Source organism: Solanum stenotomum, chromosome 10 (genome assembly GCF_019186545.1).
Source record: "Solanum stenotomum isolate F172 chromosome 10, ASM1918654v1, whole genome shotgun sequence".
NCBI classification, from domain to species: Eukaryota; Viridiplantae; Streptophyta; class Magnoliopsida; order Solanales; family Solanaceae; genus Solanum; species Solanum stenotomum.
The window spans coordinates 55608463-55633361 of NC_064291.1; the positions used below are offsets into that span (position 1 = coordinate 55608463).

At 34.8% G+C, this 24899-nt stretch overlaps 3 protein-coding genes across 4 annotated transcripts; 2 read left to right on the forward strand and 1 right to left on the reverse strand.

The window, feature by feature from the left end:
- Window positions 1–1359: 1359 nt before the first annotated feature.
- On the reverse strand, window positions 1360–10799 carry LOC125843297 (kinesin-like protein KIN-14J). Of its 2 annotated transcripts, none has more exons than XM_049522517.1 (19): window positions 10570–10799; window positions 8581–8702; window positions 7695–7801; window positions 7510–7593; window positions 7323–7400; window positions 7147–7239; window positions 7022–7051; window positions 5431–5772; window positions 5277–5358; window positions 5095–5190; window positions 4835–5014; window positions 4585–4691; window positions 4320–4499; window positions 3964–4127; window positions 3623–3876; window positions 3336–3499; window positions 2499–3061; window positions 1894–1991; window positions 1360–1776 (listed from the first exon to the last, which is right to left on the reverse strand). In XM_049522517.1, the coding sequence occupies exons 2-19, from the start codon at window positions 8657–8659 to the stop codon at window positions 1715–1717; spliced, it is 2763 nt and encodes a 920-aa protein (XP_049378474.1). In that variant the 5' UTR covers window positions 8660–8702; window positions 10570–10799; the 3' UTR covers window positions 1360–1714. The 2 variants fall into 2 exon arrangements, with proteins under 2 accessions (XP_049378474.1, XP_049378477.1); XM_049522520.1 differs by having other exon boundaries at window positions 8581–8705; window positions 10570–10778.
- A 1982-nt stretch (window positions 10800–12781) lies between these two features.
- Window positions 12782–16952, forward strand: LOC125842581 (uncharacterized). The gene is given in 6 exon segments (XM_049521889.1): window positions 12782–12794; window positions 12797–13095; window positions 14471–14537; window positions 15890–15938; window positions 16274–16318; window positions 16637–16952. Coding segments are annotated over 6 exon segments (540 nt in total). The 3' UTR covers window positions 16704–16952.
- A 2304-nt stretch (window positions 16953–19256) lies between these two features.
- On the forward strand, window positions 19257–24342 carry LOC125841573 (transcription factor EGL1-like). Its single transcript, XM_049520725.1, has 9 exons — window positions 19257–19546; window positions 19634–19773; window positions 20644–20910; window positions 21274–21370; window positions 21752–21766; window positions 22043–22099; window positions 22203–23033; window positions 23122–23538; window positions 23960–24342. Exons 2-9 carry the CDS (start codon window positions 19649–19651, stop codon window positions 24029–24031), a joined length of 1881 nt encoding a protein of 626 aa, XP_049376682.1. The 5' UTR covers window positions 19257–19546; window positions 19634–19648; the 3' UTR covers window positions 24032–24342.
- The last annotated feature ends 557 nt before the right edge of the window (window positions 24343–24899 follow it).

Genomic DNA, 24899 nt, shown 5'->3' on the forward strand with positions numbered 1-24899 from the left:
TTTATATAATTTTATTCCTCATGGAACGTATTTATATATTAAAAAAAATTGAGCTAACATTTCATTAGAGTTTCGTATTTTTATATTAGTGTAGATACGTATTTATTTTATTTGAAGTTTTCCCCCTAACTTTTTGAAATGTCAAGTTGCCGATTATTTTTTTGTAATTAGTCTCTCTTTATATTAAAGTCAATTTATTAAATTAATTATTATCATTTTGAAATATTGTTGATCTTAAGTTTTGATTTTATTTGTTTCAAAACTTCTTTCAAAATCCATACTAAGTCAATCATTTTTTGAGATATCTATACTTGATTGAGTATATTAAGTAGAGTAATTTAATTTTCCAATTTGCATAATTTCTCCTCTCTTAATTTTAATCTATGCATATCAAAGCCAGTAGAAAAGAAAAATACAAAATCAAAGAGGACATAGTAAAAGTAAGGAAAGTATTACATAGTGGAAGACCTATCCATGATAGTATGGGCATTGAGAGCATTTTATATAAGGAAAAAAGGACAAATATACCCATGAACTATCATAAATGATATACAGATACCTGTGTCATATTTTTGGGATATTGGTGCCTCTGTCATCCAAAAACTATAACATATATGTCCTTCACTCTAACGAAAGACTAAATAGGGACACATGGCGCAATCTTATCCGTCGATCCAATATCTAATAAATGTCGATTGGTGGATAAGATTATAACATGTGTATGTTCGTTAGTATAAAGGGTATATATGCTCTAATTTTTGGACGGAAGGTATCTGCATACCATTTACGATAGTTCGGGGGTATATTTGTCTTTTTTCCCTTTTATAAAATAGTCGTGTTCGAGCTAGTTTGTTTTTTAAGGGAAAAATGACAAATATACCCCTGAACCATCGTAAATGGTATGCAGAGATACCTTCTGTCATACTTTTGGACATTGATGTCCCTGCCGTCCAAAAACTAAAGTATATATATCCTTTATACAAACGGACATACACGTGTCATAATCTTATCCACCGATCGACATTTATTAAATATTGGATCGACGGATAAGATTGTGCCATGTGTTCCTATTTAGTCTTCTGTTAGAGTGAAGGGCATATATGCTCTAGTTTTTTGATGGCAGGGGCACCAATGTCTCAAAAGTATGACAGAGGATATCTGCATACCATTTACGATAATTCGGGAGTATATTTGTCATTTTTTTCTTTTTTTAATGCATGCTATTTCTCATCAATACAGATATCGAGTAACTCTATCTACTCTACTGAGGCTTAGGCATAAAGAGAGCAACCACAAGAAAGCCAGTTTGGATATGAGTGATTTCTTTTCCAGCTCTTTAGCAAGTGCTCAAAACAATAATCAAAGTCAAGCATGATCTTCCTTTCACAGTAAGCATCATAATCAAACAGAAGTTACCAGTCAACACTATTTCATAGCCTAAAAATGCATCAGCAAGTTCTTAAATAGAGCTACATGTACACACTACACAATGTCAAACCCCATGCCACCCTCCTTTCCTCCTCCACTTCGAGTAGGGGGAGGCGGGGAGCAAATACACCTAAGAAATTCAATCTGATCAGTGCAGTTTGCTACAAGCTGAAGTTCCTACACATCTTCCACAACAATGGAAGATGACACAACAATCGTGTCTACAGTCTAATCTACAAAGAAGGATCGTCAAGTGTCTATCCTCTTCCACAATTTTACTTCTGTACTATTGCCATCTTTTGGAAGACCTAACTGCAGAAGTGTTTCCGGAAGGAGGTTTTTTAGAACCTGAGAAGCATAAAAAGGAAAAAGAAAAAGTTGGAATGATTGTCATTTCTCTTCTCTAACTTGAGAGCATTAACAAAGAAGGAAAATAAAGGCAAAAACCATATGAGAATCACATACTCGGGACTTTAGGGGTGCTCTTCTGCAGTGACATCCGAGAAGATCCTGTTTGCACAGTCTTTTGTGTGAGCCGTGGAAGTTTAGCAGGTATAGAGGGCCTGAATCATTCACCAGCAAAGAGATAAATAAGTCATTTTAAATTTGATGAGTGCCTTGGGTGTCTTTAACAACAAGTTCAACAGGAAAACTTAGCATTCTGCTTTTCCCAAACAACTATAAGCTATCTTCGACAAAATACTGTACTAAGAAGAGATGTGATCTAATAGTCATGAAGTACATTTAAACTGGAAACAGGAATTGTGACTTTAAACTATAAGAAATGCTCATTCAGAATGTAACCTGATGTTGATTTTCTGTGAAGACAAAATATGGATCAAGATATGAGAAAAGGAAAAAGAAATAAGGAGAATGTTAATACAAAGGCAGGTAAAGCAAATTTTTAACACAAAGATACAAGATATGCTGATATATCAACCTGAGGTCATCACGGGGAATGGGAATTAGAGATCCATAAGTGAATCAACATTCAAGAAAAAAGTTATCTAATTGTAAGGCAAGACTGGACAAAATGATTATCAGAGATGTCATATTTGTAGAATACTCACTTCTCAGGGGTCTCTGAAGGTGGCTTTGTAGTTTCTGGGAAAAGAGTGTACTCTACAATACTATTGATTGAACCATCAGTCTCAGTTCCCATTGAAAGTACACCATCGGATATGTCACTTAATCTCTCTTCAGAATCTGCATCATCAAACCCGATGAGCACCACGTCTTCGTTAGGATTTTGACTTCCTCTCGCAGTAGCCCTTGAATCAGCGTCTTCACCCAGATTTAGATCAGCATCTACTACAGCAAGCCTGGATTGTCTAAAGAAATCTCTGTGATGCCTAAAGTCATCCAGTGATTGCTGAGAACCAGTGTCAGATTGTCTGTCGCTGTATTCAGAACTATTGTCCACGTCAGAAGCAGCTTTCTGAGTAGGTTTTGAGCTTCTCTCTCCAGAAATTTGGTTTGTTCGTGGACCGCCTAAAGATTGCCTTCTTGGAGAGGCAGAGCTATGCCTGGTTGAGCTCACACTACGCCTCTCACCGTTGCCACTGGTTTTGGGAACCCGCAGCCGCCCAATTTCTTCATCCTTTTTGGTAATTGTGTCCTTTAAATTAGCTACCTGAAAATTTACCAGCAATACTTTGTACATGACCATAGCAAAGAAAATAGGAACATTGCAACCATCATAAATCTAGTGTACTCTAGAGAAGAGCTAAGCGTACAAGATAGTATTAAAACGGGTCTTAATCATAGATGCACAAGTGTGATGTCGGATTCACAAAAAATAAGTAGACAGTACAGATGTAGATGCAGGCAATGAGAAAAAGTAAGAGCAACTAGAAGAACATTATCTACTGAGTTATTGATATTTACTAGAACGTGTTGTGAGGTACCTGATCCATAAGCTCTTTAACACCCCGGCCCTCTTTATTATTCCGAGCTGCACCCAACTCCACTCCAGACACCCTCTCAGCAAACTTCAGGGTGCTAATGGTTTCTGAGTAGGATTCTACGTCAGGATTGAGCTGTACAAACATAAGTGTCTTTGCCTGGCCTCCTGTAACATGAGATGAGTGAAATAAAATAAATAAAGGCTTAATAGGAAAGAGAAGTAAAACTCATTTACAGAGTAAAACAATATATTTAAATTTGAATCAACACAGAAAATGTTTTTAACTACCAAGAGAGCTTTGAAGAACTTGTGTTAGTTTGCTATTTCTATATGGCACATGAGAACTTTTTTGTGCCAATGCAAATATCACATCCCCAAGAGCAGATAATGATTTGTTTATATGTTGTGCTTCTCGCAAACGATCCCCTGTGGCTTCAGAGCGATCTACTCTTTCACTGCCAGCCAAATCTACCAAATGTAGGCAACCTCGTAGAATATCATTTGTTTCCAAGTCTATACCACGCACGTGAACGGTGAGGATACTGCATCATAATGAGTTAAATAAGCATGATGCACAAACAGAAAAAAAGTTCAGAATTGAGATAAAAAGTAATAGTATAAGAGATGACCTATGTGACCGACTGCTTCTTTCATTTAAAGCAGTAGCGCCAACAGCTCTATTCATTAGGCCAATATTCATTAATTCTAAGACATTTGCAGTTGATTTGACTGGATGCATGCTAGCATCAGGGACAGCTAATCCATTGGGTTGAGTAGTACTCCAAATCCCAAGTGTGCGCAAGTTAAAGAAAACATCAGGAAATATATGGCATACATATTTCTGACATTTCCACTAACTATTGAAAATGAAAACTTAAAAATATAGCACTAATGATCCACGGAAATAAATATGTATAACATGAACAAAGTAAATGAAAACAGCCAATGTATCAAAAACACAAATAGATTTTTTTTAACAAGGATATCGTTTCTGAGAAGTATCACTGCAGAGCAAGTCTCGCACTTGCTCATTGTATATCTCAACCATTTGAACACCAACTTCATATGCAATGGAACTTTTCCTACTCTGGGAGATGTTGAATAGATCATTCAGAGCTCGGTAGTTGACCCCCCAATTCTCCACGGATGACATGCTGGGCCCACTCTGAAGGCGATCAAAATGGACTAGGATAAGTAGAAGTGAATAGCCATTGGTATCTACTAAACAAATTTTCTAAAGATGGGCATACCATGGTATATGTTTTTCCGGAACCAGTCTGACCATAAGCAAAGATGCAGACATTGTACCCATCCAAAACAGACCTGATTAATGGCTGAGTGTCTCGAAACACCTCCTCTGAAATATGCTAGAGTTAGAAAACGGCAAGCATTTTAAAAAGGTAATGTCTTTCTTTTATTCTCCTTCAAGATGAAAGTAAAGGATGTTTCTATATTAGGTACTTAATCTGAATATCAAGCTGATAAACAAAATTATCAAACCTTGAGTAACGGCAGGTGCAAAGACCTTGTTGAATTTGAAAAGACGGTGACTATCTTTCCCCAGTTTTGAAGGATTAGTAACAACCAGTTCACCATTCTCACCAATGTACTCTATGGTTGTCAATTTTTGGCTTTGACCAGGAAGGAATGGCCTTATCCTACAGTAAACTCTAATGTTACCTATCACAAAATGACATTATGTTAGGGAAACACCATGCTACACTTAAATAACTATGTTTTTCACATTCCATCTGACTAACCTTTCAAATCTTGAACTTGGTTGTACAACTTCCTATTTTCTTCAAGAACTGTGTGATAATTCTGAGCAGCATCAACCAACCCCTTAAGATTGAACCCTGTTAATCAAGAATACGTGCTTAGAGATAAGATTTCCGGATGAAGAAGTACAGATGTAATCATAGCATTCAGCTCTCGTCCTGACCAAAGTGGCTAAGTTCCTCAACGTAAATCTCCTTGGTCCTCATCACCTCCTGCCTTATAGACTCGGATGATATCCTCAATTCCTGAGTTTTTAAGAATGTCATATTCCTAATAACTTGTAGTATGAGCTGTTAAGAGTAAATTCAGATGCAAACCTGCAGAGATCCAAAATGAGAGTCTATGAAGTGTTTGTAACCAAGCTCTCTCCTTTTCAATTTCACCAACTTGGATTCTGAAAAGGCCTCAAGTTCTTGTACTTTCTTGGTTGATTCACTCAGTAGACATTGAAGTTCCAGTATCTTGTTCTCTGATTCAACTCGAGTTTGCTCCAGTTGTGCTTCCAGTTGTAATCGATCTTTTTCATGTGCGTGTTTGGATGATTCAAGCTCAGTATCCAATGAGGATATTTGCATCTTATAGTGATCATTATCTTCCATTAACCTGATTAAATCTTGTTCTTGAAGTTTTTCTTTCTCTTCCATTTTGGCCTTCTCTATCTATAAAAGAGAAGTTAGTTGGACTACATCTACAGTAAAACAGAACCACATGACAACATTGCTACATTGTCAATTCAACGTGTTGCTGTATCAGGCATGCTAATTAACTGTCACAACAATAAACAAGTGAAACAAGGGAGGAAAGTTCTATCATATAATGCATTGGTGAATTAATCCCCCATCGCAAAAAAAAAATGACAAAGTTTGAGCCTCTAAGTTTGATCTAATGTTTGGGTTTATTTCCTCTAGACATTCATTGTGTTCACCAAACTCATTATATCTAGAACCTAATGTAGAAAGTACTATCACACATTCTAAAATCAAATTATTAATACAAATTGTTAAAGAGAATCATAATAAAACTATTTGACTCCGCATTAGCAACTGAGTCATGTAAAAGGCAAAGGAGTGCTAAATACATCATTATTTGTAACTGATATAGTGAAACGTTGGGGTGGAGTGGTAAGTACTCCTTCCTCCTTAACCAAAGGTCTCGGGTTCGAATCTTAGGTATAGAGTGCCTTTATTAAGTGTGGGACTTCCAGAGCAAATCTGGATGTAGTTGGGCCTCTTTGTGGGTTTTGGACACCAGGTAGGAAATAATAAAAGAAATATACTGTGAGCACGTTGACTGAGAGATAGTCATACAGTAAATGAACTGAGGAGTTTCTTAACCTCAAACCAATAAAAGAGTACACGAGTACTACTAAATACTTTAGCAATGATAACAGAAATGATTAAACAAGCCAGCAACAGGTAGCATGATAGCCCAAGTAGGTTTTTTCTATAATTCGATCATGCAGATAATTTATTCCAGAATCTTGTCAAATCAATGGACCAAACTCATATGGGAAGGAATATCTGAAACAGTAGAGAAACTCTTAAAGTGACCAAGAATAGAGAATCAAGAGAACTTTGGCAATTCATTGGAAGCTATGAAAGACTATTGAAGTCATTAACCTTAAAGCAGGCATCTCCCACATTCCAACTCATTGGCAGCCATGAAATACTATTGTATTAACACATCACTAAGGTAGTTTTTAGTGCCAAAAGTAATACAGGAGAACAGAACATTGCCAAAAACTCTCAATATTATCAGTGTTTCCACAGACTTAGTATGAAATAGGCTCATAGTACATATTCAGTAAGAACATCCAATATATTCAGCACCCGAACTTTGTGAAGAGAAAAAAAAGCATGCTCTTACAAGTCAGAAATTAGTAACTTATTGATAAATCTATATATGCACCTTTATCTGTTGAAGCTTCTTCATGATAACCTGGAAGATTGTATGAAACGAGAGTTCAACAAAAGAATAGATAGAAAAAGAAGAAGAAATAAACATTTTTTTATCAATAGTGATACTTATAGTACCTCATGTTCCTCAGTGGTCCCCAATGCAAGGGTTTCGAGTGCTTTAACTCTTGATTGATATCTCTCCTCACGAGACTTATACAACCCATTTTGCTGCAATACCCCAAGAGATCCGCAATTTGTAAGCCCTTTGCATGAAGTTCATTAATCAGTACTGATAATTGGAACACTTGTACCTTTCTCAAATTATCAGCTTGTTTTGAAACTCGTTCTTCAATCTCTTGTACGACTAACTTCACCAGGGAGGCCACACACTTAACAAGTAGTAAAAGGATATCAGTAAGTACATTAAGTACCAAATGGAATCCAGCAGAAATAAATTTGTTCAGTTTCCTGTCACCCTTTTCAGTTTATCTGCCATACCTGAGGTATATCCCCATTCTTTCTCTCAATGCTGTCATCCAAAATATTACTCACAACACTGAAAAGTGAATGAGTGGAAGCACTCTGAAGATAAAAGTCAGTTCAACTAAGGAAATCCGAAGACGGCACAAACAATATAAAAGAAAGTGAGTTAACACCAAGCTGAAGACCCATTCCAGCTTTACCTCTAAGCTGTTTAGTTTCATCAATTCTGAGATTTTAGCAGCTGGAATATCAGCCAAACCGTGCTTAGATTGGATTCCATCAAACAATTTACTCTCAGTAAGATTATCTGAAAATTAAAGCTCTAAGTAAGTGACAGAAGTAAATCTACTGCAGAAAGATTACCATTGACTAATGCTCTAAAAGAATCCATACATGACACAACACAGAGATATTTCTGATGCACTATTTTATGCAAACTTCCATGCAAAAAAAAAAGCTGTTCAAAGATAGTTGGATGTTGTGCAGAGACGGAGTACTAGGCCTTAAATTCCGGGGAAAGGTAATGAATCTCTATCTGGTTGTAATAAAAGTTCTTGAATTGGTAAAGTGCAGACTAAGTTGTGGAATTGTTTTTGACGGCCTGGCAAAGGTGTGACAGGAACAAAACAATGGTTAGTAATGAAAAGAATATATGAGGGTGAAACTGTCTAATGAAAGGAACTAAGGAAATCAGAAATGCCAAAATAGACTTCAAATTTCCTACATGATAACTGTTAGAAAATTTAACAGACACCAGCTATGAAGTTGAGAAAAGGCTCAAACAAAACCTGAATAGGTAAACTAGACCAAATTTGAGATCCTTAAGTGAGGGCAGCTCCGATGTAAAACTATTACATCTTGTTTTAACATTTCCAGTGTTCAGCCAACTAACTAAAGAGATAGTAAGGGAAGGAAAAGAAAAGGAAAAACGGGAAGGAACAAATTAAATCTTCTGGAACTGAGATTTTGTTTTGCCCAATGGTCAAATTCTATATTACATTGTTAAAACAGAGTAAAGTAATTTTCCAATAGTTGGATAATATAGGGAAAGGACTGAGGATACCAAAAACTTCAGATGTGGTTTACCTTCTGCGGCCCCTTTGAAGTTAAGAATTTCGTTTAAACTGGTTGAGTCTCCATTTTCAGTTGCGGCTTCTGGATTCATGATAAACTTGATATATGCTTTTGCAGGATTACTACAGAGAGCACTGCTAGTAAACAAACAAGAATATGTTACTATATAAGTCCTTTCACTTTTAGGTAACTGAAAAGGCGATGATCAAACTACTGGAACGAAATATACTAGCATGACTACATTAAAGCCTATTCTTCAGCCAAAAGCAACGAAAGGCAAATAGAGATGACAGTACACAACTACAATGAGATTAGACAAATGTTATTTTTGTCAAATAAAAACAGCATATGCATATCTTTATTTGTCCACTGACATTGAATGACCAAACAATGCTTTGCACATGGAACTGTGTGACTATACATATTATTCCATTAGAACAGATTCCTTTGTTCAATTGTCTGACATTTTCCATCTGGACAGGAAATCTTTTGTCTTGGATTAGGATTCACAATGAGTTATGAGCACTATCAGACATCATAGTTCTTTCTTCATGAGTGTCTATCTATCTTCACTAGAATCTTATTCTGTCTCATTTTGAAGGATCAAGAACTATGGATGTCAACTGCCAAGGATCTCAAAATCAATCACATAAGTAGATCGACAATTCGTCACTAATAAGGAAAGAAATTCTTATGCTTATTAACTTCCCAAGAGAAAGTTCTTTTGGTTATTGTACTTACCCCAGAAAGAAGTTCTTATTGTTATTATAGTGAAGCTACCAATTTTAGCAATGTGGGTTTTAGTTTGAAAAACCCATCTTGGATCCACAATCAAAATATTTATGATACTTGTGCTCTTGCACGTAATGTCAAATTGAAGACTAAGAAAAACAGTACATCATTACCATCTTAGAATTATTTTCTTGTATGGAGAAAAGTTTAATGTGGATTAAGCAAATTAAACTATTGATAGAAACCTTCTGCTTGAAATGTTGGATTCAAACCAACAAAGCTCACAAAAACATGCATTCTCAGCAAAAGTTAGTCTTCATATCATTCCCAACTATCGTGGGAGCTAATTTATAGATCAATCAACTAGATTTCGTTAGTAAATTAACACCATAACCGAGTGGTAGAAAACAACTTAAACGAAACATCTTCCAAATATTATATTTATACTTCCGTGAAAGAAGTAACAACAATTACTGTGACATAATCCCAAGCATGTCGGGGTCAGCTATAATCCTCAATATCCATTTAGCTCTATGTGAAGTCATTTAAAGGATAAGGAAAAATTAAAAGAATAATACTACTCAGAACAGACAGCTCCATAAGAACAGATTTAACTAAAACAAAATAAACACTAAGCTAGAATAGGCAGCTCCATAAGAACAGATTTAACTAAAACAAAGCAGATTTTGGTTAAAAGAACAAAACTTGATACCCCTAATCAAGAAACTTCACTCCCTCACACACACGCCGCACAGTGCACAATAATGCTGAAACAATCAACACCCATTTTGCTATTTGCCCCCTTAATGAAAACTTTCAAGTGCATTTTTCCATCCCAAATGTGAAAAAGCAAGAAACTTTAACAATTAACACCCAAAACACACTGCGCTAGAATGAGCAGCTACATACAAACAGACAACAATCTCAACCAGATTTAAATAAAACAAACAAGATTTTTTATTAAAGAACAAAACTTGATACCCCTAATCAAGAAACCTCACACACACACACACTACACAACAATGCTGAAACAATCAACACCCATTTTCCCATTTCCCCCCATTATGAAAAAATTCAAGTACATTATCAATTATTCCACCCAAAATATGAAAAAGCAAGAAACTTTAACAACTTCACACCCAAAAACCACCAAAAATCAAGAACTCCCAACAACCCAAAACTAAAAAAGAACACATTTTGAACAACCCCACATCAAGTAAACCCCTTATATTACCAAAAAAAAGTTGATAATGTTGGTAAGTTACAAACCAGAATGAGCTGAAATGTAAGAGATCTTGAAAATTTGAAGCTAATTAAACCACTGGATCGAGAAATTGGTGAATCATTTCACTTAGTTTTGTAAAGTAGAGATTGAATCTGTGATATTTGAAAGCCCTTTTTTGGGTTTTGGTTGTTCTTGAAATACCGGTTTTTTTTTTTTTTACAAGCAAAGCGACGATGATGACATTGCAAAGGGCCCCTATTTCTTGGGAATTCTTTTGGGTTTCGTCTTTGAATTTCAGGTTTTCGTTTTCTATTTTTAGAACTAAAAAAAAATTAAACTAAAAAATAATAGTCTAAATTTTAATATAAAAATATTATAATCAAGTTTTTCTTTTCGTGTTCAAGCTTTTCCCCTTTTTTTTTCTCATATTCGTAAGTATGATAAGTTGATCATTTGTTCTATCTTTATACGAGTTTTGCGATTAATCAATTATCTATCAAAGTTATCAATATAGATATTTTTAATATTTATCATGTAGTTTAATTTAAATATTCTATAGATCATATTGATAATCTTGTTTTTAACATTGCAAATTTTATCAGTTTAACAATGTGTTGACATGCTAGCAACACTTGAACCTTAGACACTAACCTATAACAAGTTACATGTTGCAGACTTCTGCATGTTATCGTTATATCAATCGAACTTATAAATTGTTACATAATTAAACTTTAGAACGCACAAATAAATTAACAAATTAAATTTATTTGATGTTATTCAACAAAATCTCTTATCTTCAAATAAAAAGTTTCAAGTCCCATGCTAATTTTTTTTTCTGTTTTATATAATTACTCATTTTGAGTATGATTAATTAACATTTCACTCAAAAAATCTCATCTTAAAAAATAATGCTTTCTTTATCAAGAATCGAATTCAAAACTCTAGTTAAATATGAACGAGTTTTTCTCTACCTTAAATCGCCCAATCCCACTCCCAAAATGAATTACTGTCAAAATTTGATGGATTTTCCTTTTATGATTGTGCGTAATTTTTGTATTTATTTATCTTTCCTTTTCAAAAGTTCAAAATTGAAAATACGTGTGGTCCACATTATGTTTTTTTTGGAACTGTATTCCCGCCTTATACTATTTGTTATCTTATGTTATATTTTTATTTTGACATTTTTATAGTATTACACGTGGCAGTACATTTTAGGAGTGGGTTCACCCCTTATATCTTATTTTATTATAATTTTAATTTTTTAAATTAATTTTATAATAAATACCCCTTTAATATTATTATTTTTAAAAATATATTAATATTATGAAGTTGCAGTCACGCACGATCACTAAAACGTGCATACCTTACGGGCTTCACAATATTTGCCAATTATTTATTTTTAATTTTTTGGCTTTGTTCCATCCCATTTACCAAAGCAAAGAATCTCTACAATTATATGCTCTTTAAGAAAAAGAAATGGAAATACCTCATTTTTTTAACAAAAAGAAATGAGAATATTGTTATTTCATTTGTTAGTCGAGAATTTATCAGAAATAACCTCTAAATCTTTATAAGATAGAGGTAAGATTTGATAGACACCCACTTTTTTCATTTTCACTTATGAAATTTACACTAAGTATGTTATTGTTGATAAGTTAAAAAATATTTGGCTTTATATGTTAGTAGAGAAATTTAAAATTCCGATATAATAGTTACCTCGTTCGATTCAATTTGTTTGATCCATTTTTTTTTAGTCTGCTTCAAAAAGAATATTTTGTTTGATTTTTGTAACTCTTTAATTTCAATTATCTACAAAATGACATGTTTAAAATCACGAGATTAAATGACATTTTAGTATATTTGACATATCTTTAACTTAAAACCATAATATTCAAAAATTTTTCATACTTTCTTAAACTCCGTATCAAATCAAAACAGGACAAACAAATTAAATCGGAATCGATAAGTCAGTGGTGTAGCCACATATAGCTCAAAGTGGCCAGTTAGACAGGACACCCTTTGCAGAAAAGTTATACCATGTATATAGAAGATTATACGAAGTATATAGGTCAAAAATTATTTTCATACATATATGTTAAATCTTGAACATTTCTAACGAAATTTCTAACTTCGTTACTATGATAAGTGGACCATGAGCTCTATGTAGGACAGCCTACAAAAGAAAGTGGGCTTTAGGTTCTGGGCTGAAGTTGAGGCCCATTATTGTTCGCTTTCAGAATACGAAAGCCCAACAAAATGTTTCAGAAAATTGGGGCGCAATTCGACCCGAAATTGATAATCTGAAAATGGAATCGAACCAAACCCTAGTTCCAGAGAAGGAGGAGAAGAATCAGCTGAATTCCGACGATAACAGAGCAGAACAAGATGGAGAAGAAGAAGCACAACAAAGAGGGGAATGTGGTGATCACGAAAATGCGGAATCTCAAACATCGTCGTCTTTAAATGGCAAAGAAATACTGAAAGCAATCGAAGTTGTGGAGAGAGATTCTATGGCGATCGCCCATAGCTATACTTCACTTTTTGCTTCTCTTCGATCAACTTTATCAGAGGTTTCTGCTTTCTGTCCTTAATTTAAGCATTTCCTCATAATCTCAGTAGTCCGTGGTGTTGAGGCCACTGCTGCAAATAGTGCGTAGCTTTTAGATAGTGTTATCTGAAAGTAATTATCTTTAGTTCTACATCAGGTTCAGTGTTTGACAAGTTTCTTTTTAATTTGGTTACTGATAAAAAGAGAGTCTTTTTTTAATTTGGTTTGAGATGATTGTAGATCAGTGGAGAGAGAAATGTGAGATTTAGAGAACCCACGATTTATAACGAAGCGGAATGGATATTGAGGATAGATATAGCTTATCTTCAATTTGCTTGGGATTTAAGCGTAGTAGTAGTAGTTGGATAGTAAAAGCATGTTTACTATGATCAACGAGCTGCATGGTGATTTAGGCTCCTTGCCTGCTGTTTGATTGTGCATTTTGCTTGTAAAAATGGTAAACTGAAATGAGTAGTTGGATAGAATATGTGTATGATGATCAGCGGGCTACATGGTGTCTAGGCTCTTTGCCTGCTGTTTGATTGTGCATTTTGCTGGTAAAATTTCTAAACTGGAATCAGTTTTCATCTGGGTAGATAGCAAGGTTTTTTCAATTCATAGCATTCTGATATTATCTCTTCTTAGCATCACACTTGACACTTTTCACTTGTAGTTTAAACGGTTTGGTACTTTGTTGTTTATTATGCCGAGAGTTATACTTTGTTATCTATCTTCTCTTGGGATATTGCACTTGGGTTTCAGGTCATGTGACTGTTATGTTCCTGATGGAGAGCTAGGAATGTTGCTCCAGTGGCACTTATATGGTACTTTGGAGGGAAAGGAAAGAACACTTGAAGGGGTGGAATGCAAGTTTACCAATTAGGACATGTCTTTGCTTTTGTTTAATTTTTTGTGTGCCCGAGAGATTATTGTCTGTATAAATGATTAGGTCTCTTTCATAGAGAACCATTAGTTCTCTTCTTTCTGATAGATTGCTTGTATACGGAGTTCATCTCCCACAAGATTAATAAAATATTACTTTATAATAAGAAACGATTGGATGAGGATTATACTTGAGGTGTCAATCTTATGGGGAAGAATTAGTTCTATTTTACCTATTTATCCTTAATATGGCATGTGACTGTCATATGACAATCTTTTAGCGACTTCTGCCGAAAAGGATGACTAAGTGAGAGTTTTGGGGGAATCTAGATGGCAAAGTGCAATTCTAAGGGATAGATGGCATAGTGCCATGTAATTATGAACAGCAAATTGCCAAAAAGCATTACAATTTAGTGGACTTCATGCATTCCACACCTGATATTAGAGTTTTTTTTTTTCTTTTCACGTGTGTGTGTGTTCTGTTCATGTTTAAAGGAGATAGCATGATTTTGCAGGTTACTAGTACTTCTGTTGATCACATGATCTGCTTTGGTGATGCAGCAGGACGAGTTCAAGAATGCGGTATATACTTTTACCTCTTCATCTTCAGTTGTTGATGTCCTTACATCAATAGTTTTTCTTTTATTCTGCTTGTTGTTCGTTCATTGTTTATTCAACATACTAAGAATGACAGTGTTTAACCTCACGCTAGATCCAACATTTGTTGTTTTGAGGTAAGATAAACACAAGATCCAACATAGTATTGCGCTCTTATCTATCAGTTCTCTTGGAAACATGCAGCTCATCAATATTCTAAAAGAAAACTTTCTTAGGTTTATTCAGAATTTAACTGTCATAAGTTGGTAACATGGATGTACCAGCCTTATTTGTAGGCAAAGTGGAAGAATTGATGGATAAGTGGAGATTCCTGTCTACTTGTCCATTTCTCTCTTTGTTGCTTTAGTAATCCTTGTTCTAGAAGATGAGGACACTTGGTTTTGCCTGAGATCATTAATTCAAACTTCATCCTAGATGTGACTGCAAGAGGTTTATCTCTGTTCTGCTAACCCCAGTTGCATTATGCATGAGACGCCTGGATTTCTCTTGACCAATTTTCTCCATAGTTATTTTTTTTGGCTGTCTCCTTATTTACCACAAGGACAAACTAGTTAGGGTGTCAACCAAAAACTTGAATTATGGAGAATTACTCTGGAGAGTAAGAGATTTAGGATAAGTAGAAGTAACAGAATGTAAGGAAGTCTATTGGGAAATTGGCAAACTTTTCCCAGCTTCTATTCTTTGGTGCCTGTGTTAGAAAAAATAGAAGATGCTTTGAAGGAAACCCCTTTCCTATCCATATACTGAAATACAGATGGCTCACAAATCTGGAGTAACAACCACCAGTGCAAATAATTTTATTTAGCTTTTGAATTTGTTAGCTCCCTAGGAGGTTTATAGAAGGTCCATTGTTTCCAGGAGCTAACGTTTTTGCTCCAGCTTGTAATTTTTAGAATCTACTGGATGCAATTGTTAATGAAATTTTACTTTACCAGATTAAAAAGAAAAGACACAAGTATAAGTAAGATAAGAATATATGCACAGGAAGTTAAGCCAAATAAGGAGTGAAGTTGAAATGAGATTAGATTCAGATATCTAGATTCGATTTTCTAGGGAAAAAAGTTTTATATATTAAAATGTGATCATAATTAACATAAGATGTTTGATATTGATGATTGCTACCAGTGTGTTATGTAATAGGAGGATACTTACCAAAGTGAAAGACAAGTTTTATGTGATATAATTCCAGATCTTTCCTTTCCTCATTTTAATTTATTAAATGCATTCACATTTCATTAATACCTTATTCACATGTTTTAAGTGATGTACTAAAGTTGAGCTGCACTAGTATTAATGTTTGGCTGTTTATCTTGCAGCACTTGATGCAGCAACTAAAGGAAACCGTTACATAAACTCTTGCTTAAGGTAGTATTTTTTGTATTCTTTAGTCAAGTCCCTGTAGTACCTTCCTGAAAAAAAGACACTATCCGGCTCTCACCGTAAGGGGAAGTTGGGAGGAAGCACCAAGTTAGTTTACCTATTATGTTTAGATGGTATATCATCTTAGATGTTTATGGTAATCATATACGTTTGGTTTGGGAAAACAATTCGTCAAGCCTCTAATAAAGGGAACATATAACTTGCATGTTTCGAATCGGGTTTATTTTTGCATCAAATAGTATAATTACACCTCTCTTTATCCCCCATTCCAAAAATCTACTATTCTGGCGAATCTTTCTGAGCTAACTCTCTCGTTGCAGATTGAACGAGGAAATGAAAGGAATTGATAATCTTGCAACACAGCTGTATCCTTTCCATGTGATTATGGTTTGATGTTAGACATTATTTCTTCTTTAAGTCTCCATATGCACGACCACCAATTCTTTGTTTAAAGTTTGACTATAGGATGAAATGCTGATTCTTGTCCTGCAGTTGGCAATTAGCCAGTGGACTGACAGGTTTCGTTTCATTGTTTTTCTTTTTATATCATTAGTTTTTCGTTTATTGCCTTGAGCCAGAATTCCTGGGCACCTTGCTCCATGCGATGACATAGTATGACTGTTTAGAACCAATCAATATATCATGTGTTCTGTATGTTCTTGTGATTCCTTGATACCTTGAAGGAAAATCATCCGGAGAAACGTAGATGCATTGGACTCGGCTGTAAATAGGCTAGTTCGTTTCCCATGAGTGGATCTGTCTTGATGGACGATGTCAACTAGGTGAGCTGCACATATTTTCTGGTGCTTTATATATGAGTGAGATGCCAGTTAAGTCTTTGCTTCTTTGAAGGTTTAAGAATAAACAGAGTGTAATTGAATGAATTGCAGGGCTGATACATTTTCTAACCCATAGAAAAGCTTTCACCATTGTTACTTTTCTTTAGCTTTTGAATACAATTTTTACCTCATTACTATCTCATTTTATTATTTGTCCTAATGTTTCTCCTCCATTTAGTAGAGTTGTTATTTGAAGATCCAATAAATCAATTTATTTAACCAGGAGTATGAAAACTAACATTCGAACGTCCTTAATCAGTCTTGGTTCAAGCCCTGAGAATGGAGGAACTCCCCTTAGAGAGCGTCTTCTTCTTGAATGTATTCTACCTATGGCAAATCTGAATTAATCAGGTCAGGTGATTTCGAAAATTCAAATGGAAAATGAATGCTGAATTAATGGGTCAGGTGATTTGAAAATTCAAATAGAAAATGAAGAAACACATGTACTCTAGTTGATTTTATTTTTTTTCCTTATATGTTCAAGTCTTGATGCACTGGAAAATAAAAATATAATATTATGTAAGATGTTTGTCATGTTTACTCTTAACACAAATATGATGATGACACATGTCATTGAAACTGGATCTTCAACAATAATTGATTCCCTGTCTTTTTGTCCCTTCCACCCCCACAACACCAAAAAGTTGAAATTTGAGACATAAAATGTGAAAGTGACTACCAAATGAATTTGTCACCTAACATTATATATAATATTATCATACTCTTGATGAGTCCAACTTAGTTTTTGAATATATTATAAAATTCACTGTAGTGATTCCAATATTTGATTACCAAACCTAGTGATGATTCATAATCGGTTTAAAGTGAATCCTTAGATCCACTCCCTATATTTTATTCCAACTAAAAAAATTCTTATTAAAACATATATTTGACTAATATATTCCATTATAGATTTGAGGTGGATCCATAAGTGCGCTTTTGAATGACTAACTTCTTTTATCACGTGTAACTGTTTTTTTTCGAGCTTCGTATTGGACACTAGAAAATAAAAAATTTATATTTATAATAATAAAGAGAATCTATTCAAATTGGATAACCGATATCGAGGTAGAACTAAAGATTATAACAAGATATTAATTGGTAAAAAATAAATAGAACTTTCCGCAAGGAAAAGGACTTCTTTATTGAAATAAATCTATTTTCTTGAAAGATGATAAGTGTTTTCAAAAGTTTTTTTTTTTTTTAAAAAAGAACTTTTGTGTATACTCATGACATTCATTATGAGTTTAATATTTATATTTAAATTATAGTTCATTGTGAGCCGAATTATGTGACTGAATGAATTATACGTAACAAATAAAATTCAATCTAAAAAAAAAGTGACATGAGTTATGTTTATTTGATAGTGCCCCTACCATAATGGTGATTGGTGACATATAAATCAAATAGATACTCGATGAAGAAAGATTATCTCTTCCCATAAAAATAAAAATAAAAATTTTAAAAAGTATTTTAATTAATATTTCTTAAGTGATATGTTAAAAAGAAATACGATAATTTTATTATAAACATTGCACGTGATAGATCAAATTTATTCTAATTATTTCCATTATTGAAACTTAATGATACATGTTCGTCAATTGATTTTCAAAGTAATCGTCTTTTGTGAATTAATTAATTTATTTGTATTCTTAATTCTTATTGATGTGAAGACCCACAATTTCTAGGCAATTATAGCTCCACGTGCTGCTTTACAGCAGCCCATATTTTTTTACACATAAAATATTGCTACTACTTCTTTCATTTTTTGAGTCCGATCTATAAAAAAACAATCTCTTTTATCTTTATGAGATATAATAAAATTTGTTTACATTCTCCCTCTAGGAGTTTGAATCACTCAATTAAAACAAATTCTAATAAATTTAAAAGATTAATTATGTATTAAGCCAATAATATTTTTTTACACTTTCCCATAGTAAAAGTTTAGAACTTCAAAATTCTTTATTTGGACTTCAAATCAGAAAAATATCAAAAGGAAAAAATTGTATCCCATGTCATAGTCATTTTAGTACTTTTCACTTGAATTTTGTCTTTAGCTTAACCACAATTAACCACCGTGCGGAGCCAAGTAAGTTCGATGGGAGCAATCTTTTTCAGTTACATTATTTATATATATGATTAAAGTTATTTTTTATGTATATAGAATAGATGTTGAACTTCTTGTAGCTTTTTACTGTTTATTTAATTCATAATCTAAATTTCTTAATGAAAATTCTCGCCCCGACAGTGCTAACCACCAACTTTGATTCTTCTGCTTATTTTGTTTTCAAAATTTAATGATTTTTGATTTATACTCTTGTGGTGCAAAATACACAGAAAAAATGTGTAATCACTTCTTGATTTTCACTGTAGGCCCTAAAGTGTCTCAATTTCTGACTCCTAAAGATCAGATTTTTATTGCTTTTTCAACCTTTTTTACCCTCTTTTCAGTACAATTCTTTAGCATAGTTACTCCACCATTGAAACCCCACTTCATGTACATTTCAACTTAAGGGGATTTATGGAAACAGCAATTAAGTAGCTCAATATATGCCAACTTGTAGCAAGTCTCTATCTTTATGATTTAAGCTCAAAAGGGTGCTTACTGCTTAGTCACTAACATTATCCTTGTGAAAAAATGGGTATTTTGGCCTTGTTTCTTGAAATATGAAACTGAAAAATTCTCTTTGTATGGACCAATATGGTTGTGGTCCTGAGAATTGAGATCCCATTAGGAATTAAGATTCAAGATTTGTGCTTTCTTGATGTTTTCTGATTTTGGTGTTGTTTTTAGAATTTTGAGTTGATTTTTTCTTCACTGTCATTTTGGTGAGACAAAAGATTGAAGCTTTGAAAATGGCTATGGGACACCAAGATCAAGATGGAGTCCCAGGCAACTTGAGAAAGCAACTTGCTCTTGCTGTTAGAGGCATTCAATGGAGCTATGCAATCTTCTGGTCAACTCCAGTTACACAACCAGGGTAATAAGGGCTAACATTTTCCTTCTACTTGTTCTTTTCTTAATTGTTTTTTGGCATGACTTCTTCGCTACTGTTTTTGTTTTACTTACTTGTTTTTTGGTTCTGCTTTACTTGAGCTGAAGGTCTATTAAAAACAACCTTTTTACCTTAGGCACACTCTAACCTCCTCAGCAGTCAGACCCCACTTGTGGAGTTACAATTACACTAGATATGTTGCTGTTGTATTTTGCTTGAATTTCATTGTAGAGAAAGTCTTTAAATTAAAGGACCGGTAAATTTGGAATAAGAAGGAGTGTTGAGGTTAAGGTGAAGAATGATGGTACATATGTTAAATCCTCTTTATTCATGTACAATCCCTCGTTACAGTTCTTGTACTGTTAGGAATCAGGATATATCAATTTGATTTCAACTTTTGTTACTAGTTCTTGATAATTTATCTCCCTCCTAGAAGGGAAGCCTTGGTGCAATGGTAAGACTTCCCGCCGAGTGACCAATAGACGGATTCAAGGTGTGGAAACAGTCTCTTGCAGAAATGCAAGGTAAGACTGCATACAATAGATCCAATGTGGTTCTGCCTTTACTTGGACTCCGTGCATAGTGGGAGCTTAGTGCAACAGACTTTATCTGGCAAGGATTCCTTTTTTCTGAAAGCGTTGTTGTGTTTTCCTTATTAATTGGCATGTTTTCTTCACTGCTGTATTTCCTTTTTCATAACTACTTTGATTTGTTGCACTTGATCCGAGGGTCTTTCACTACCCTCCCTAGACCCCACTTGTGGGATTACACTGGGTATGATGTTGTTGTTGTATATGTTTCATTGTAAATATGTATTGAAGATAGTGTTCTAAAATCTGGCATATTATCTTCCAGGGTGTTGAAATGGATTGATGGGTACTATAATGGGGATATCAAGACCAGGAAGACTGTTCAGGCGGGGGAAGTTAATGAAGACCAGCTGGGGTTGCAGAGAACTGAGCAATTGAAAGAACTTTATAGTTCCCTCTTAACAGGTGAAAGTGAAGAAGACCTACAGCCACAGGCCAAAAGGCCGTCGGCCTCATTATCTCCAGAAGATCTCACTGATACAGAGTGGTATTTCCTAGTATGCATGTCATTTGTCTTCGATGTTGGCCAAGGGTAATTTCTTGAAATTTCATATCTTGTGCATGGAGTTTGTTTTCTGATGTCTTGGTTAGAATTTTTAGTCCACTTAGGCCATACTTGGTTATATCTTATAACAAAGATCACGCGAAGTTCATAACCTCATATAATGTAAAATAACAATCTTTCTAGTCTTCTCCTGAAATCATTTGTTTTCTTAATGTTCAAGTGGAGTATTGCTCCCTTTCTGGTTTGAAGTTTATTAACGATGCCCCGTTTAGTTATGTTCTTAGAGTAGATAGGAAAGAAAATGATCGATATCTATCTTCTTCTTAAAAGAACAGTGCATAATGTGTTCACTATAGTTAGGTATTTAATTGCTGTAAAATTATTACACAGGTTGCCAGGGAAGACCTTAGCAACAAATGAAACAGTCTGGCTATGCAACGCTCACCAAGCCGAGAGTAGAGTCTTTTCTCGTTCTTTGCTAGCAAAGGCAAGTATATGGTTCATGTATCAGCTTTGGTCTAAATGTAACCTCAGTCTAAGATGATATCCTTAAGGTTGTGCATTTGGTCGATTTTGGGTTAATTAAGTTCGGTTTGTTTGTGTTTTGGTAAAATTGGCAAACTGTGTTTGCTTGGACAAGAAAACAAACCTGAAAAACAGAAAACATGAAAATGGGAAACTGAAACTAGCCAAAATACCAAAAATATCTAACCAAAAGAACTGAAAATTTTGTTTCGTTAGTTATTTCGGTTAAAACCTTAAAACTGAATAATGCACACCCTCTGATATCAATTCAATTGAAAATTCTGACATCTCTTTCCTTTTTGGTTTCTCTATATTGCTGGTTAAATCCTCTTTGCCTCACCAGAGTGCATCTATCCAGGTACTACTCTATCTCCCTCTTTTTTACTCTTACACACACAAACACATACGAGAGCATGCAGAGACGTGCAAGCATGCGCAGATAAAACTTCTAAATATTTACCCTTACTCTAATAGCTTCTTATTGTGTTGTCTATCACCTAAAATATGTCAAATGCATGAAACAAATCTCTGCTACCAGATAGGAGTATGCATCAGATCCTGATTTATGTCATTCATCCCTTTTCCATGGAGTATGTGGTTGGTTAATGCCTTTTCCTGTCTTTGCAACTTGTAGACTGTTGTATGCTTTCCCTATTTAGGAGGCGTAATTGAGCTGGGAGTCACTGAGCTTGTAAGTCAGTTTCAATTTCTCTTTAGTCTTCCTGATGTTTTACAAGATATCATTAATTACCTGTGATGATATTTTTGCCTTGTTGTAACATGTTTTTTGGCAGGTCACGGAAGATCCTAACCTCATTCAGCAAATAAAAAATTCCTTTCTAGAGGTTGATCACTCCGTTATTTCGAAGAGGCCTAATTATGTCTCCAACGATGCAAAAAATGACACGAATATCGTTAGCCAAAAGCCTGATCATAATGCACTTGAAAATGATGCTTATCCAGTTGAAATAAATTCACCTCATGATAGTTCAAATGGTTTTGTCGCCAATCAAGAGGCAGAAGATTCACTGATGGTGGTAGACGGTATTGGGGAAACTTCACAAGCTCAAAGCTGGAGGTTCATGGATGATAATATGAGTAATGGCGCAAATAATTCCTTGAATTCCAGTGACTGCATCTCTCAAAACAATGCAAATTGTGAAAAGTTGTCCCCTCTTTCGAGTGGAGAGAAGGAAACTAAGCCTTGCCCACTAGACCATCAAGAGAACGATCAGAAGAAACTGCATCTTTTAGATCACCAAAGAGATGATGCTCAATATCAAGCTGTCCTTTCTACTCTTCTAAAGAGTTCTGACCAATTAACTTTGGGACCACATTTTAGAAATATGAATAAAAAGTCAAGTTTTGCTGGTTGGAAGACCGATATTCAGATGCCGAGATTTGGAACTGCACAAAAACTATTGAAGAAGGTACTTCTTGAAGTACCTAGAATGCATGCTGGTGTTATACATAAATTCAGCAGAGAAAATGGTAAAAAGAACAGCCTTTGGAGACCAGAAGTTGATGACATTGATAGAAACCGCGTTATTTCAGAGAGAAGGCGAAGAGAAAAGATAAATGAGAGATTTATGCATCTTGCGTCGATGCTGCCAACTAGTAGCAAGGTACTGGAAGATCTCCTCAAGTTTACCCAGCTGCTGTTTGATGGTCCATATTAATCAGGATTTGTGTTTTTCCCATTGGTGTTTGCAGGTTGACAAAATATCATTACTCGATGAGACAATAGAATACATGAAAGAGCTTGAAAGGAGAGTTCAAGAGCTGGAGGCCAGATCAGCAAGACGATCAAATGATACTGCAGAGCAGACATCTGATAATTGTGGCACTAGCAAATTCAATGACATCAGGGAATCACTACCGAACAAAAGAAAGGCATGTGATATGGATGAAATGGAACCTGAAAGCTGCAATGGATTACTGAAACGTAGTTCAGCTGATAGTATTGTCATCAATATGATCGATAAGGAAGTCTCGATCAAGATGAGTTGTCTTTGGAGCGAGAACTTGTTACTTCAAATTATGGAGGCATTGACTGACCTACATATGGATTGCCATACAGTTCAGTCTTCCAACATTGATGGGATTCTATCCATTGCTATTGAATCCAAGGTCTGTCATGGCGGGGCTCTTTTTAATGGCCAAAACCAATTCAAAAAATTTGGCGCAACTTATGAAATACTCCGTCCGTCCCAATTTATATGGCACTGTTTGACTTGACATAAAGTTTAAGAAACAAAGGAAGATGTTTGAATTTTGTGGTATAAAATGCTCCTTAACCATTTGTGGGGCTAAAAATCATTTCATTAAGGGTAAAAAGGGAATGTTTAAAGTTAAATTATTTCCAATTATAGAAATGTGACATTCTTTTTGGGATGGACTAAAAAGTAAAGTGTCACATAAATTAGGACAGAGGGAGTACTAACTGACATACTCGCATGTGTTCGTTTCCAAGCTTATTATGTTAGATCCCTTGTTTATATTGTAACTAAAGATTCATACTCATTCTTCTTTGGTATCTTCTCCTTTGCAGTCAACTGGATCGAAAACAGTAGCAGTCGGAACAATTAGAGAAGCACTTCAGAGAGTAGTTTGGAAATCTTGAAGATTAGTTGGTCAATTAAGTCCATATGAAAAAGAGCTTGATCAGTCATGTCCTTAGAGGATAGTTAAAGCTTGTGTATAGCATTGTACTTTAAAATGCTTTTTTCGAAGATTTGAAAAGCCTAGAGGAAAGTAGTAATTTGGAGTAGCTTTCTTCTAATGCATCAACCTCTTTCTTGATCATCACTTTTTTGTGGTCCTCTAAAAAGTTCATGAAAGTAAAGTTGCTGAATCTTGCTATTGATTTCTGTCCCCACTAACAAAGTTGAAAGGTCACTTCAGGAATGGAAAAAAGTTTGGTGTTTGCTTTAAGTCATTCAACATTATTGAGACTTATGAATCTTGCTTAAGTCATTCTAAACATGCTTAAGCTCTTTCTTGAGACAAAGTGAGATTTTTATGCAACAAACCCCTCTAGCCGAAGACTAGTGGTGGGTGGTCCTGTAGTAGCTTCCCGAAAAGGATTGCCTTGTTTGTAATTACAACAATGAACCGCGGTGAACTTTCAGACTACCTATACAAGATTAGGGGGATCCTCAGTAGTGGTGACCCTTTTAGCCTTCCACGGATTAGTACATGTACAAAATGCTCACTCGGGAAAGTTGACTTCTGAGCCGGAAACCTATGTTATTGCTCTGAGAAATCCTTTCTTTCTCGTCATAAATGAAGTGCTAGAATACAATTCTCATCTTGGGAACTATTATAGGGGTCTTCAGTATCTTCACACCATGTCAAGTTCATGATTGAAGACAACAACATAGCCATTGTAATCACACAATGCAGGCTGTTTCCGAAAGATCCTTGATTCAAAAGCAGGATAAGTTCATGATTGAAGACAGTTGCTGAAAAGACTTAAGTAAAAATGGGTC

Bases quoted from the DNA above. Each gene is read 5' to 3' on its own strand.
- LOC125843297 (XM_049522517.1), bottom strand. From the start codon at position 8,659: ATGAATCCAGAAGCCGCAACTGAAAATGGAGACTCAACCAGTTTAAAC. The intron at 5,359-5,430 runs GTTTGCATCTGA...TTAAAAACTCAG, and splicing joins CTCATTTTGGATCTCTGCAG to GAATTGAGGATATCATCCGA. The intron at 5,015-5,094 runs GTTAGTCAGATG...ATTTTGTGATAG, and splicing joins CCAAGTTCAAGATTTGAAAG to GTAACATTAGAGTTTACTGT.
- LOC125841573 (XM_049520725.1), top strand. From the start codon at position 19,649: ATGGCTATGGGACACCAAGATCAAGATGGAGTCCCAGGCAACTTGAGA. The intron at 23,034-23,121 runs GTACTGGAAGAT...TGGTGTTTGCAG, and splicing joins TGCTGCCAACTAGTAGCAAG to GTTGACAAAATATCATTACT. The intron at 23,539-23,959 runs GTCTGTCATGGC...TCTCCTTTGCAG, and splicing joins CCATTGCTATTGAATCCAAG to TCAACTGGATCGAAAACAGT.